At 39.7% G+C, this 14,576-nt stretch overlaps 1 protein-coding gene and 1 non-coding gene across 2 annotated transcripts in view; one reads left to right on the top strand and one right to left on the bottom strand.

Annotated features, from left to right (window-relative positions):
• The window catches only part of GNPTAB (N-acetylglucosamine-1-phosphate transferase subunits alpha and beta), an 87,044-nt gene that overhangs the window by 36,894 nt on the left and 35,574 nt on the right, over nt 1-14,576 (bottom strand). Inside the window, exons 3-5 of the mRNA XM_032168881.1 lie at nt 8,678-8,797; nt 7,286-7,327; nt 4,722-4,927 (exon numbers count right to left, since the gene is read on the bottom strand). Coding sequence (XP_032024772.1) covers nt 4,722-4,927; nt 7,286-7,327; nt 8,678-8,797 — 368 coding nt within the window. The remainder of the gene's footprint in view (nt 1-4,721; nt 4,928-7,285; nt 7,328-8,677; nt 8,798-14,576) is intronic.
• On the top strand, nt 8,552-8,652 carry LOC116479807 (small nucleolar RNA U13). The gene has a single exon (XR_004251111.1). It is a non-coding gene; the product is annotated as a small nucleolar RNA U13 (small nucleolar RNA).

Raw genomic sequence — 14,576 nt, 5'->3', positions numbered from 1 at the left:
TCTGATCTTCAAGATAAACAAAGAAGGCAGGTTCTCCAAATTACAGCCTGTTGAGATGAGATGTCAATCCTGGGCATGAGTCTCAAGTGTACTATAGTTACAGGACACAGTAGCTCATGCCTGTAATCCTAGCACCTTGGGAGGCTGAGGCAGGAGTATCACTTGAGCCCAGAAGTTCTAGATCAGCCTGGGCAACATAGCAAAACCCTGTCTCTACAAAAAACAAACAAACAAACACAAAAACTAGCCGAGTGTGGTGGTGTGCACCTATAGTCCCAGCTACTCAGGAGGCTGAGATGGGAGGATCATCTGAGCCCCGGGGGTTGGGGCTGTGGTGAGCCATGATCATGCCACTGCACTCTAGCCTGGGTGAGAGTGAGACCTGGTCTCAAAAACTGAAACAAAACAAAATAGTTGGTGAGCACTGGAGAAAAGAAAGCCTTCATAATACACTGTTTATCTTTAGAGGAAGCACTGGCTGCTAAGAGCATGAGTTCATTACAACTTTATCAGATAAACTTTTCTCTCTCTCTTTCCATTGATATGATGAATTCTACCTAACAGACCTGGTATATGTATTTGTAATCTCAACAAAGTAGCTAAGAGCATCTCATGTCATCTTCATGGATATAACAAAGACATACAGGCTTGATGCTCAGGTGGGCTAGAACTTAACCAATTCTACCAAAGAGGTGTAGATAACAAAGGCACAATCAACCTAGAGGGAGGTTTAGGAGATTAGTCACAGGTCCTGTCTTGCTGAACCCCCTATCAATGTTTTGGAAGTTACAGAAGGCATGCTTGTGAAATGTGTAGATTCACATGAAGATGGCAGAGAAGCTACTGTCCTGGGTAAGAGACTATGGATTCCTCAAATTTGTGACTATTTGGAGCAATGAGTCAAATCTGACAAAATAAAATCTCCTATGAAGTAAAACCTTTATAACTTGGTACCAAAACCAACTATACAAGCATACACTAAAATAGGTATTTGAGCATTAGAGCATGTAAGTTTTTTTTTTTTAAAAGATAAGTTTTACTCAACAGTGAGTTCAGGATGAGTCAACAACGTGCTGTGGCCATACTGAATTTCCATCACATTTTTGTGCTTTTAAACAAAAGTAAAGTACATCAAACAAAAAAGGTGATGATGTTCTCCAACACCGAATCATTAGGAAACCCTGTTGGGTTGACCTTCAAAATGTCCAGAATCCAACCACTTCTTATCTTCACTGCACCTCCCTAGTCTAAGCAACCTTCCCTCTTGTCTGAATTATCACAACTTTTGCCCTCCTCAGTTATTTCCACCAAAGAAGCCAGATTGACCCCCTGGAATGTAAGTCAGATCACATTACATTTCTACACAAAACCTCTGGTGATTCCTCATCCCACTCCAAATTAAAGCCAGGTCCTTGTTATGGTTACCAGGGCCTACACCATTTGGTCCCCTGCTTGCTTCTTCAGGTTCATCTACTGCCTGCCTCTGTCTTGTTCACTCCATTCCAGCCACACTGGCCTCCTAGCTTTTCTTCAAACATGCCAGATACACTTCTGCCTCAGGGCCTTTGCAATGGCTATTCTACTTACCCAGATCACTCTTTCCCCAGATATTCGCCTTGCTGGCTACCTCACCTTCTTCAAATTTCCACTCAAAAGTCATCTTCTGAGTGAGGAATGTCCCTACCATCCAAATTAGAATTGCAACCCCCTGCCCTGGCTGACACTTCCTCTGCTGCTGCCCCTGCTTGGTTTTTTTCCACAGCATTATCTTCTACAAACTATGTAATCTACTTATTTATCATGTTTACCATCTGACTCTCTGACTCCCTCCACCAAGATGTAAACTCAAGCTAAGGGCAGAGATTTTTGCCCATCTGTTCCCTGCATATCTTCAGTACAGGGAATAGTACCTGGCACACAGCGGGCACTTAATAAGCACTCGTTAAACGGACAGTCCTGCTCTCCCTGCTAAGACGGAACCACACTAAAATAGAATGTTCACTTCCCATTGACACATTTTAAAAGTAATCTGAGAAGAGCAAACTGGGACACTGACAAGTCCCTGAGGGACAGCCAAAGAAAGGAAAATAAAATGTCCTAAGGGAGAGGGATTACATGAGTTGTGTGTGACCATAGGAGGTACGACTTTAACCTATGTGAGAAAGTTATAAGGAAGCAGTTTGTGGTTCCTTTTAAAATCAGTTTAGTCTAGAGGTAAAATGAATTGCCACTGGAGGAAATTTCTTTGCTATAAATCAAAAAGTATAAGCTTGACTGGAAAAACTACTTTGCTGAGTAGACCCAGCTCCAGGCTGCAGTTGGAATATGTGAGTGCTGAGGTACAAATCAGTTTAGGATCTATAGAGTGAAGCGGCAGACATTTATACTTGGAAAGGTTAACACTTCCTTTCATACTAAAAATAACTTTTTTTTTTTTTTCAGACAGAGTCTCACTCTTGCCCAGGCTGGAGATCAGTGGTGCAATCTCAGCTCACCGCAGCCTCAACCTCCCAGGCTCAAGTGATCATCCCATCTGAGCCTCCCAAGTAGCTGGGATTAAAGGTGCATGCTATCATGCCAGACTAAGTTTTTTTTTTTTTTTTTGTATAGACAGGGTTTTCCCATGTTACCAAGGCTGGTTTTCAACTCCTGAGCTCAAGCAATCTGCCCACCTTGGCCTCCCAAAGTGCTGGGATTATAGGCATGAGCCACCACGCCCAACCTCAAACTCAAAATAATTTGTAAGTATCAGGGAGTGAACACTGTTAGGCACTGATCAGGATATAAACTGGTGAGTGGTAAGTTTTCTGTTCAATATAAAAATTCCATGAGAAAAATCATAAACTCCTGTGCAATCAAAACCTAAGTTATGAGTTAGATTGTAAGTATTATAGAAATACAGAAAAGTAAAAATAAAATCATTGTGAATATATTAGTCCAGGAGCTTCATGAAGGAGAGAGGACTTGAAGTGGGGCTGGACGAAGCAGGGGATGTACTGAGAGGGAAGGGGAAGGGGACAGGCAGCGGGACACAAGGCCTAGCACCACATGTGTGAAGACATTGACAGCTGCAATGTGATGCAGGGAGGGCAGGGATGTGGGGATCAACTGACAAAATCAAGGCAATTAAAGCTGAATCCCAAACACCAGGAAGAGAAGTTTGTATCCATGTGAAAAGCAAACATACACTGCTCTATTATTCTTTTCATAAAGGCAGTGAACCCATAAAATCAGGGTTTTCAGATTTATTTGAGACCTGTGTGCCAGACAGACTGAGAAGGACTTTACATAGAGCAGGAGTCTTACTACTGGAGTCTGTGTGAGGGAATTCAGTCTGGTGTGGAGGAAATAAGTACAGTAAGAACCTAAGAATCATGGGGAAAAAAAAAAAGCAAGTCATAGGATGAAGTTAATTATTAGTTATAGATGTAAAAAGTAAGGAGTCAAAGATGGTTTCAAAGATTTAAGCTGGGAGGTCTGACACTGACAGAATGGGAGCTAGAGAACCAGACTTGGTGTTGGAAAGGAAGCATGGCAGCTTTCATTTCACACATAAAAACCACAGACCTTCCAAATAGAGACAATTCATGTAGAGGAGGAATGAGACAGACAAGAGGCTAGAGCAGAAGATGCAGGTTATGGGCTCAGCAGTGCACTGGTCAAGTGAGAGAATGGGATCTCTAAGGATGTGGGTGCAGTTTTATGCCAGGAATTACCATTTTAATTCCATTATCTGCCCAAATCATCTGTTGTCTTATAAACAACAGAAATTTGTTTTTCACAGTTCTGGTGGCCAAAGTCTGAGATCAGAGTGCCAGCACGCTTGGGTTTTGGTGAGGGTACTCTTCTAGGTTGCAGATGGCATCTTCTCATAACGTCACATGGTGGAGAGCAGAGGGAGCTCTCTGGAGTCTCTTTTGCTATTATTTATTATTTTGAGGCAAGGCCTCGTTCTACTGTCCAGGCTGGAGTACTGCTCAGCCTTGAACTCCTGGGCTCAAGCAATCCTCCTGCCTTAGCCTCCCAAGTAGCTATGACTATAGGCACATACCACCACGTCCAGCTGTGTTTGTTGTTGTTGTTGTTGTTGTTGTTGTTGTTGTTTGGTAGAGACAGGTTCTTACTATGTTGCCCAGGCTGGTCTTGAACTCCTTAGGCTCAAGCAATCCTCCTTAGTCTCCCAAAATTGCTGGGATTACAGGCATGAGCCACTATGCCCAGCCTGGGATCTCTTTTATAAGGGCACTAATCCCATCAAAGGCTCCACCTCCCAATACCATCATGCGGGGGGTTATGATTTCAACATACAAATTTTGGAGGAAACACAGACATTCAGTTCATATATCTCAGAATGTAAAGAATGAATACTCCAGGTATGTTCTGTCCAAACTGCAGAATGCTACCTTGTAGAGGAGTTATATGGTAGAAAAATTGCCTCTAGAATAATTCATAGCCAAGAGAACAAGGTAATTGTGATATCAGACTGAAAGTCCTCATCACAGCACAGAAAGGAATGTGTATTACACAGAGTAAAATATATGCAGCAATCCCTTTTTGAGGTTAAGGCCAAAATACAATGGCAGCTCTTTTGCTTCTCTTTGTGCATTTTTAGAAAAGTTTCTCAGACATTTAAGAATGAATCATTTCTATTCCACTCAGAATTTTGTTATTCAAACATCCAATGATAACATGATTTTAAAATATCCATAAAAAGATCTTACCATCCTTAGTACTGTCAAAAACAACAACTGAGACATTAGTAGAAGGGTTTTTTGGTTTCGCAACATTGAATATGTCACTGGCAGAATGAAAAGAAGGATAAAGAGATGGCAGGTCCTTCAGGGTGATGTTGGCTGGCAGGGCTGGGTCCAGGACAAGCATTGGCACCTTAATGCAGTGTGTCAGCAAACACTCTAACTGCTTCTCACTGGAAAGAAACACCAACATGCTTACAACTACATTCTTGAAATTTAATCAACAATGAGAAGCTTGTCATACTACTAGATTTTTCAGATTTTTTTTATAGCCCATAAAAAATCATAATATTTTAACAAATGAAGACTTTTATCTCATGGATACAAAAATTAAATTAGCAAGTATGATATAAAATTGTTAAATCCGACTCCAAAGATAGAGCTTTCAAACTCCCATTAATAAGATTCCCACCAATATTTACTAATTCCAAAATGCACATGAAATTAAGCACTTCATTACTATCATTTTTTAAAGATCATTCATAATTCCAATAAAGCCCATTATTGGGCAGATTAGGAAGGAGGCAGATTCTGGTTAATAGAGTGTCATGTTACCAGATACAAGTTACCAATTCCAGTTAGAAAACAACCAAATACATTGGATATGACACTACATTGATGTAAACAAAAGCAACTGTGACATGGTTCTAAAATAAATTTATATGAGATACTTCTATCTGATTATAAGAAATATCTACAATAAACATATTACCTGAATAAAAAAATGGATGGGCAAAGGATATGGCCAGAAAATTCACAAAGTAGGACCTATAACCAGTTAAACAGTATAAAAAATTGTTCAACTTCCTTAATAAAGAAATGTAAAAGAAAACAATAAGCTATCACCTTTACTAAATCAGCACCCCTCAAAAAATGATGACTCAATATTAGCACAAGTGCAGTAAATCTCCTTCTCTTAAATACTGCTGGTGTCACTTCAAACGACACCAACTCTTTTAGGAAAGCAAGTTGGTAATATATAGATATATGCTCGTCTAATACACATATGTATACATATATACTTATTCAGAACCATAAAAACATACATAAGCTTCTTCCTCAGTAATCTTATTTTTAGGAATCTAGTCCAGTCCAAGTAGGAAAGAGAAACAAAACAGGAAAAACAAACCCACACACAGAAAACGCCACAGACCTATATATAAGTATCATGAAATATTGACAATAGTGAAATACAGAAATGCCCAACATTTAGTAAATTACAGTAGTCACTTTATGGAATATTATACAACTATTAAAACTGAAAGATATGAAGCATGAAGATAATGCATCAACATGATACATACATATAAATTACATAAAGTTTAAAACGGATACAAAACTGCCCACAGATTATAAACTACAACTATTCAAATATGCATGAAAAGGGAATAAAAATAACAGTTGTTAAGTAAGAGTTATAAAATTTTGTGAGTTTTTTCTTTTCACTTTCCTCTCAATCTCATGTTGCACCATTGCTTTTATTTAAATAATCCAAAAACCTTTTAAAAAACAGTATTTATGTTAATATAGTTTATAAATAAAGCTATATAATTAACACAAAAAGACAGCTTAGAAGGCACTTCTGAGGCTGGGCGTGGTGGCTCAGGCCTGTAATCCCAGTACTTTGGGAGGCCAAGGCAGGCGGATCACCTGAGGTCGGGAGTTCAAGACCAGCCTGACCGACATGGAGAAACCCCCGTCTCTACTAAAAATACAAAATTTGCTGGGCGTGGTGGTGCATGCCTGTAATCCTAGCTACTCCGCAGGCTGAGGCAGTATTGCTTGAACCTGGGAGGCGGAGGTTGCGGTGAGCCGAGATCGTGCCATTGCACTCCAGCCTGGGCTACAAGGGCAAAACTGCGTCTCAAAAAAAAACAAAAAAAAAACCAAAAAAGAAGGCACTTCTGGATCTTGAAATTCTCAGGATCTTCTCTATCAATAAGTGTTTTTAACAGTCTGATGGTTAAGTGGGGAGGTGACAATTAACAGAGATTGCCTGTCAGTGAGACAGTCTTGTTTTAAGGACCTATCAGAGTCAGGAATGACTCAAGTCAAGATAGGTGTATTTGGTTCTTGTTGTTGGGCTAAATCTCCTTCCCAGGTTCTTAAACATAAAATATACAGCTTCATAGCTTTTAAAGAAAGGATGTATATATTGAACCTATAAGTAACTGATGGACATAAATTTTATAAATGAAAATACTGGGTAGAAGTTAGAGTGTAAGTGGACCAAGAGAACAATACACCAGGACAGATTAATGAGAGGGAACTATAGAGAAGGAAATCTTGGGACTCTAACCCTCCCCAATGCAGTGAAGCTTTGGTTAGCAAAATAACCAGAGTTCTCAGTCAACCATGCACTCAGCACTGCAAAATTTCCCATCTAATAGATGTACCTAATTTGGGGTCAAAAACTATATGGGTAATAGAGTAAATACAAAATCCTGTGTACCCAATAAAAACAAATGATAATCTGAAATTTCACTTCAATCCTTCAATTTTTATTCTTGAGAGGAAATCAAAATGCTTACCTCTTCTTAGTTGGTTCCGTTGTGTTTTTCCCAAGGATTTCTCTAATAAAAAGCAAATACAGTTTATTACATACATATGGGCTAGTGTACCTCCCACTGTAACCAACACAGTTTGCTTAGAGCATAAACTTTTATATTTTATTAGTAAAACATAGTACCAGGCTGTCAGCCATTTTCATGCACTGGAAAAGTCATATAACCTCTAACAAAGAGAAAATGAATTTGCTCCAATATAAGGTGGCCAAAGACCTGCACTGGGGTGCACTCTTGACATTCACAAAGAAGGCAACAAGCAGGTACTAAGAAATACTCCTAACGAATCAAAGGGGAATTACATCAGCCAGGTTCCTACCTCTTATGGCTATCCAGAAGTCCGCTGTATCTTTCCCAGATAAAGTAAATAAAATGACCAATCTCATATATTAAATAAAAAGTACCAAAGTTTCTAATTCCATAGTCTGTAATTTATTCCTAAAAGGCATAAAAAGAATATACTTTTTACTGCCATTTTCAAATGGAAATAAGTCTGTGGGCCTATTATATTTTTCAAGGGAAGAATCTGTCTTACTGTGGAGATATTTTTCATAATAAGCACTTATTTCAAGAAGATACCACACCTGGGGCTCAACATGAGTAAGCAGGCAGCCAGGGGGTTGGGGGAAGGGGTCCTCTGTCTTTAGGTCCCTTGGAGAGCAAGCTGTCACTAGAGCACCATATTTATAAAATCATCATCTAACAAAGTGAGGCCAGTATCTGGCAAAAGTGGCTGAGTTCTCCTTGGGCACCAAGAAGAACAGGCCAGACGGATGACTGCCAAGATCTCGTAATGGCATGAACTGAGAGGCAAGTTTGTTTGGATGGCACTGTGAAAATCAACTTACCCTTCTCTAATGCATGTTTACTTGTACTCACAGGACTACGTGTTTTGTTTTGTTTTCTTTTCTTTTTCTTTTTTGAGACAGGGTCTCGCTCTGTCACCCAAGTTGGAGGGCAGTGGCACAACTACGGATCACTGCAGCCTCAACCTCCTGAGCTCAAATGATTCTCCTGCCTCAGCCTCCCGAGTAGCTGGGACTGCAGGCGTGCACCATCACACCCAACAAACTTTTTATTTTTTGTAGAGATGAAATCTCACTATGTTGCCCAGGCTGGTCTTGAACTCCTGGCCTCAGTGATCCTCCCACCTCCACCTCCCAAAGTTCTGGGATTACAGGTGTGAGACACCATGCCTGGCCTGTTTTGTTTTTTAAAAAGCAGTTTTACCAGATCCTTTTGTAGTTCATTAGCATGATGATTGGGTTTTCATGCTCATGTGTGAGATGTGCCACCCTCAGACCTTATTACATCGCCACATTACCCATCTGATGTGGAAAAAAAAAAAATCAGTTTTACCTCATTGCTTTCTGCTCCTCCTCCATCTGTTCTCTGACCTGCTGCAGTTCCTTCAGTAGTTCAAGATCTGTGCCATTCACCCAGGTGTAAACAACGTCGATCGGCATGGGCAGACAAAGCCTAGGGCAAACCAACAAATCCTCCAGCTTAAATGCATTTTTCCAGTATATTTGGGAATAAGAATATCACAGGGTTTAAACCCAGAGATTATGAAAAAAAATCTATGAAGAAGTAATCCAACCATGACACATCATCACAGAACTGCATGTTTACAAACTGCAGCTGGGGGGCTAATATTTGTCAAGTACCTTCTCTGTGAGTTGTATTATGCTAGACACTTGTGTAATTTGCATCACTTGATCCTCACAGCCACTCTGTAAGAAGGCTAATATTAAAGATTTAAAGATTGTTCGTGGGTGAAGTAGAGTAGTCTTGGAAGCTCAGTTTACATTAAACTGCCTGTTCTCATAATTTAGCAAACAAGGGAGATGGGATGCAAATGCAGTCAAACATAGAAAATAAATTAGAAGTTTAAAGAACAAAATTACAGGCTCTGCACAGTGGCTCACACCTATAACCACAGCACTTTGGGAGGCCAAGGTGGGAGGATCGCTTGAGCCCAGGAGTTTGAGACCAGCCTGGGCAACATAGTGAGAACCTGTCTCTACAAAAAATTTTAAAAATCAGCTGGGTATGGTGGTACGCATCTGTAGTCCCAGCTACTCAGAAGGCTGAGGTGGGACTGCAGTGAGCTATGATCGTACCACTGCACTCCAGCCTGGGCGACAGATAGAGGCCTTGTCTCTAAAAAAAAAAGAACAAATTACAAAAAAAGTTATCAAAACCCACGATGAAGACCTAGTCCTACTTAATGCTGTAGCCTTCTTGTGCCTTGCTCCCCACAAGCGAAGACCCTCCCCAGCCTCATCTCTGCTTTTCCTTTTTTTTTTTTTACAGCACTTACTACTTTTCTAACATATTAAATAATTAACTTGTAACCCATTCCATTAATTATGTGTGGCCATCTGCTAGAATGTAAGCTCCAAGAAAGCAGAAAACTTTCCTGCTTTGTTCTCTAAAGTATCTGAGCAATGAGAAGCGTGCCTCACACATAGGTGTCCGATAAGTATTTGTTGACATATGAGACACTAGTACAGAAGACCTTCCTGAACTTGCACCATTTCTTCCTAATCATCTTATCCTCATAATAAAGAGTCAGGCAGGCTTTTGATTCTTGAGTATGTTGTTTAAGCCTCACCTTAGTGATGTTACCCAGATTTTATCCCTGCCAAAAGCACTCTTCCCTTTTCTCTCACTTACCAAAAACCTACCCATCTTTCAGGGGCCTGCCTGGATGCATGCCACTCTGACTTATGACACAGGAGTTCATGTGTACATCTGGGTGCTGATGTTACTTTAGGTCAGGGGTGTCCAATCTTTCGGCTTCCCTGGGCCACAGTGGGAGAAGAATTGTCTTGGGCCACACGTAAAATACACTAACACTAAAGATAGTAGATGAGCTAAAACACACACACACACACACACACACACACACACACACACACACACGCAAAAAAAAAAATCTCATCATGTTTTAAGAAAGTTTACAAATTTGTGTTGGGCCACATTCAAAGCCATCCTTGGCCACATGCGGCCCACAGGTTGGACAAATTTGCTTTAAATAGTGCTATTTCAAGTTTAGAACTTTCCAAGAAACCGTATGGATTTTGCAGTTTTATTTTTAGGCCAAGGACCAAAGCATACCCTCCTTTTGTCCTCCTCACAGCCCAGGCACAGCCTAGACTTTCAGTTGCTACCATATTATCTCGTGGGAAAATAAATGCCATTTGGTGGATAAATCTTTTGAATTATGGAATGAAAAAATACAAAGAAATGACAACAACTTTTAGCTTACAAGAAGTAGGGGAGATAACTGGATGAGTTTATCCATTCACTGAATAATTCTTATTTAGCACTTAGTATGTGCTAGGTACTGTTCTAGGTGCTAGGGTTTCGGCAGTAAATAAAACAAAGCCCAAATCTGTGCCTTCATGGAGCTTACATTCCAGAAGGGAGAAGACAGGAAGTAAATCAAATAAATAAAGTCAGATGATGTTAAATGTTGTGGAGAGAGTCAAGCAGCAAATGGGGATAGAAAGAGTGTCTATGGGGGGGGGGGGGTGGTCAGTTTTAAATAGGGAGATCAGAGATGGCCTCAACAAGAAGGTGACATTTCAGCAAAGATATGAAGGAAGTGAGGAAGCCAGCCAGGTGGGTAACTGAGAGAAGAATGTGCCAGAGAAAGGAAACACCAAATGCAAATGCCCTGAGGCAGGCACATATCTTGCTTGTTCAAGGACCCAGAGGCCAAGTCCCCTGAGCAGAGGGGAGAGAGCAAATGGAAGAGAATAGTTGAAGATAAAGGTCAAAGAGATAACAGAATTCCAGAGCTTCATCAGGAAAAAAAGGAATCACCTTATTCTCTGGCATATGTGATAGCGGAGTATTTACCAACTGTCTTGTCAAGCTTTACTACTGCCTGCAGAATAAGGTCCAAAGTCCTTCATAACCTGCACCTTGTGTTCTGGATGATCCAATTGTATACCCTTGTCCAAAGATGAAATGAACTTGCAGGACTTTGTACCTCTGAACATGCTTTTCCTTCTGTCTAGAACATTCTTTCTTTCATGCTTCCTTTAACCACCTCATCCGTCCTCAATTCCCTCCCTTCCCTCACCCCTCACAAAGAGAATCTATAGCTTAAAATGCAGCTTCCACACTACTTTGGACTGTAAGGAGTCCTGATCGTACTGTGCTGTGCTATTTTCCATGCAGCCCTATCTTCCACTAGATGGAATATCTCTAGGGCAGAAATGTTATCATGCATTCTGTGCCCTGCTTCATTAATTATTTTCTCTCTTTCCTACATCTTCAGGCTCTCTCTCCCTACTGTAATGATTTGCAAAGCTTTCCCTATGTAGGGTTTTTCTGAATTTATCAATAAATAAATTCTAGTGTTTGTAGAATTTCCTTTTCTCACAAGCTCTCAGGTAATGCTGATGTTGCTGGTCCAGAAATTGCACTTTGGGAACCACTGATTTATATGTAGGTTATATACTTCACTTTTTTTCCCCACCAAAATGCCAATTCTATATAAGGCCAATGAGTTCATTTCGTTCACCACTATATGCCTAGGGCCTAGAATAGTTCCTCCTACGTGGGTGGGGTTTAATACATATTTGTTGCCTATTAGTTCATTCCTTTATCATATATATCAGTCTTTCTCATCTAAAAAAAAATCCATCTGCCTCACACTGCCCACATGTAAATTATCCAAGGTCATCTCATTCCCAACCTCCCAGGTGATTTATGCTCAGACTAAAAATAAATTTTAAAAAACTGCTTCAGTGATGTGTTTTTAAAAGAAAAGGTTAAAGGAGAGGAGAATTACATCTTAAGTTTTCCTGTAAAAGTAATCATCTGCTATTAAATATTTTTAATATCATATATTTAGCTGATTAAAACATAATATACTGTATGTATTACATGATCAATTTAACTTTGGTGAAACTGACAAATGGAAGGAGATTGTGTGATCTGCACGAGGTCAATGAGTCAGTTGTTTTCCTATTAGACATGGTCACACTCTGAATCTTTCATTCTAACCACCAGACCACTATCTTGGTTCACAGATGAGAAGGAATGCTTTTTCTTGGAGGTGAAAACTAAGTCACTCATAACTCAGAACCAAAGCAGCGATGACACTGACATAACTTTCATTTTAATCACTGTTTAGTTTAAGTGAATATTAAAGCCACTTAACAGTCCCTTGGTTCTACATTCTATAAAGTAGGTGAGAAAACAGAGAACTTAAATAGTATTTTGTCTTACTTACTTATTTATTTATTTATTTATTTACTTACTTATTTAGAGATAGAGTCTCGCTCTGTTGCCCAGGCTGGAGTACAGTGGTGCCATCTCAGCTCACTGCAACCCATGCCTCCCAGGTTCAACCAATTCTCCCTGCCTCAGCCTCCCAAGTAGCTGGGATTATAGGCACCCACCACCGCCCTGGCTAATTTTTGTATTTTTGGTAGAGATGGGGTTTCACTATGTTGACCAGGCTGGTCTTGAACTCCTGACCTCATGTGATGTGCCCACCTTGGCCTCCCAAAGTGCTAGGATTACAGGTGTGAGCCACCACGCCTGGCCTTAAGTAGTATTTTAGAACTGAAGAGTTGGAAGAGATTGTAATCTTAATCTAACAGATCTTAATCTAATATCCACATTTTACAGATGACAAAATTGAGCCTCAGATTGACTTAATGCCTCACAATTAGTAGCAGTGGGTAGTTTACATATTCACTTTTACTGACATATGGAATGGGATTTTTTTCATTCAGAGCAAACAACCTTAAAAAGATTTATACTGGCCAAGCATGGCGGCTCACACCTGTTATCTTAACACTTTGGGAGGCTGAGGTAAGAGGATCGCTTGAAGTCAGGAGTTCGAGACCAGCCTGGGCAATACAGCAAGACCCCATCTCTATTAAAATAAAAAAATTTTTAAAATAAGAAATTTGTAGAGAAACTAGCAAAATAATGAAAATATATCAATGTTATGGTATCTTAAAATATATTAGACCATGTGAAATGTTATATATGATCCATTTATTTGTCATCATCAAAATTTTGAATATATGCCTACATAAAAATCAAACTATATTTTAGTACAACTTCCTAAACTTCTTTAGAAAGAGAACAAGAGTGTTTGATTAAAACTGCTGACCTCAAAATCTGCATTTTCTAATAAGCTAGTTTTCTAAAAGTTTAAAGCAGCTGGGCATGGTGACTCATCCCTTTAATCCCATCACTTTGGGAGGTCAAGATGGGAGGACTGCTTGAGTCCAGGAGTTTGCGACCAGCCTGGGCAACACAGTAAGACCTCATCTCTAAAAATAAATAAGTAATGAATTAATTTTTAAAATTAATTTAAAAATTTTTAAAAAGGTTTGAAGCTCCTTCAGGGCAGGGATCTATGCATCTGTGCACCATCTGCACGTGGCACAGCATAAGGCACAAATCAATAAATATCTGATTTTAAAAAGTTAATCAATTTAGAACTTTCCTTAGGGAAATTAACTTGTTAAAGTGAAAATTATATTTCATTAAAAATCCTTTAATGCAGTAGTTTTCACAGTGGGGGCACCAGACCAGCAACTTTGGTATCACCAGGAAGTTTGGTAGAAGTGCAAATTCTCAGAACCCCTCTGAGACCTACAGATGCAGAAACTCTGGGCTGGGAAGTAACTGTTATTTTCTTAAGCCCTCCACTGCAAGCTAAAGTTTCAGAACTGCTATATTAAGGAACGGTCCTCAAACTTTTACTGATTGGTCCCTTAAAATTAAAAAATTATTATGGACCCCAAAGTGCTTTAGTTTATAAGGTTATAATTATCCATATTTGCCATACTTGAAAATAAAACTGAAACATTTTAAAAATACTTAATTCATTTTAAAATGACAATAGGCCGAGAGCAGTGGTTCATGCCTGTAACCTCAGCACTTTGGGAAGCCAAGGCGGGTGGATCACCTGAGGTCAGGAGTTTGAGACCAGCCTGGCCAACATGGCGAAACTCTGTCTCTTCTAAAAATACAAAAATTAGCTGTGCGTGGTGGTGCATGCCTGTAATCCCAGCTACTCGGGAGGCTAAGGCAGGAGAATCGCTTGAACCCGGGAGGCGGAGGTTGCAGTAAGCCGAAATCGTGCCACTGCACTCTAGCCTGGGTGAGAGTGCAACTCTGTCTCCAAAAAAAATAAAAATAAGAATAAAATAAAATAAAATAAATAAGCACCTTTATAATGAAATGACTACATTTTCTAAAACAAACCAAAAAA

Source organism: Hylobates moloch, unplaced genomic scaffold (assembly GCF_009828535.3).
Source record: "Hylobates moloch isolate HMO894 unplaced genomic scaffold, HMol_V3 SCAFFOLD_12, whole genome shotgun sequence".
Taxonomy (NCBI): Eukaryota; Metazoa; Chordata; class Mammalia; order Primates; family Hylobatidae; genus Hylobates; species Hylobates moloch.
This window is presented reverse-complemented; position numbering and strand designations above follow the sequence as displayed.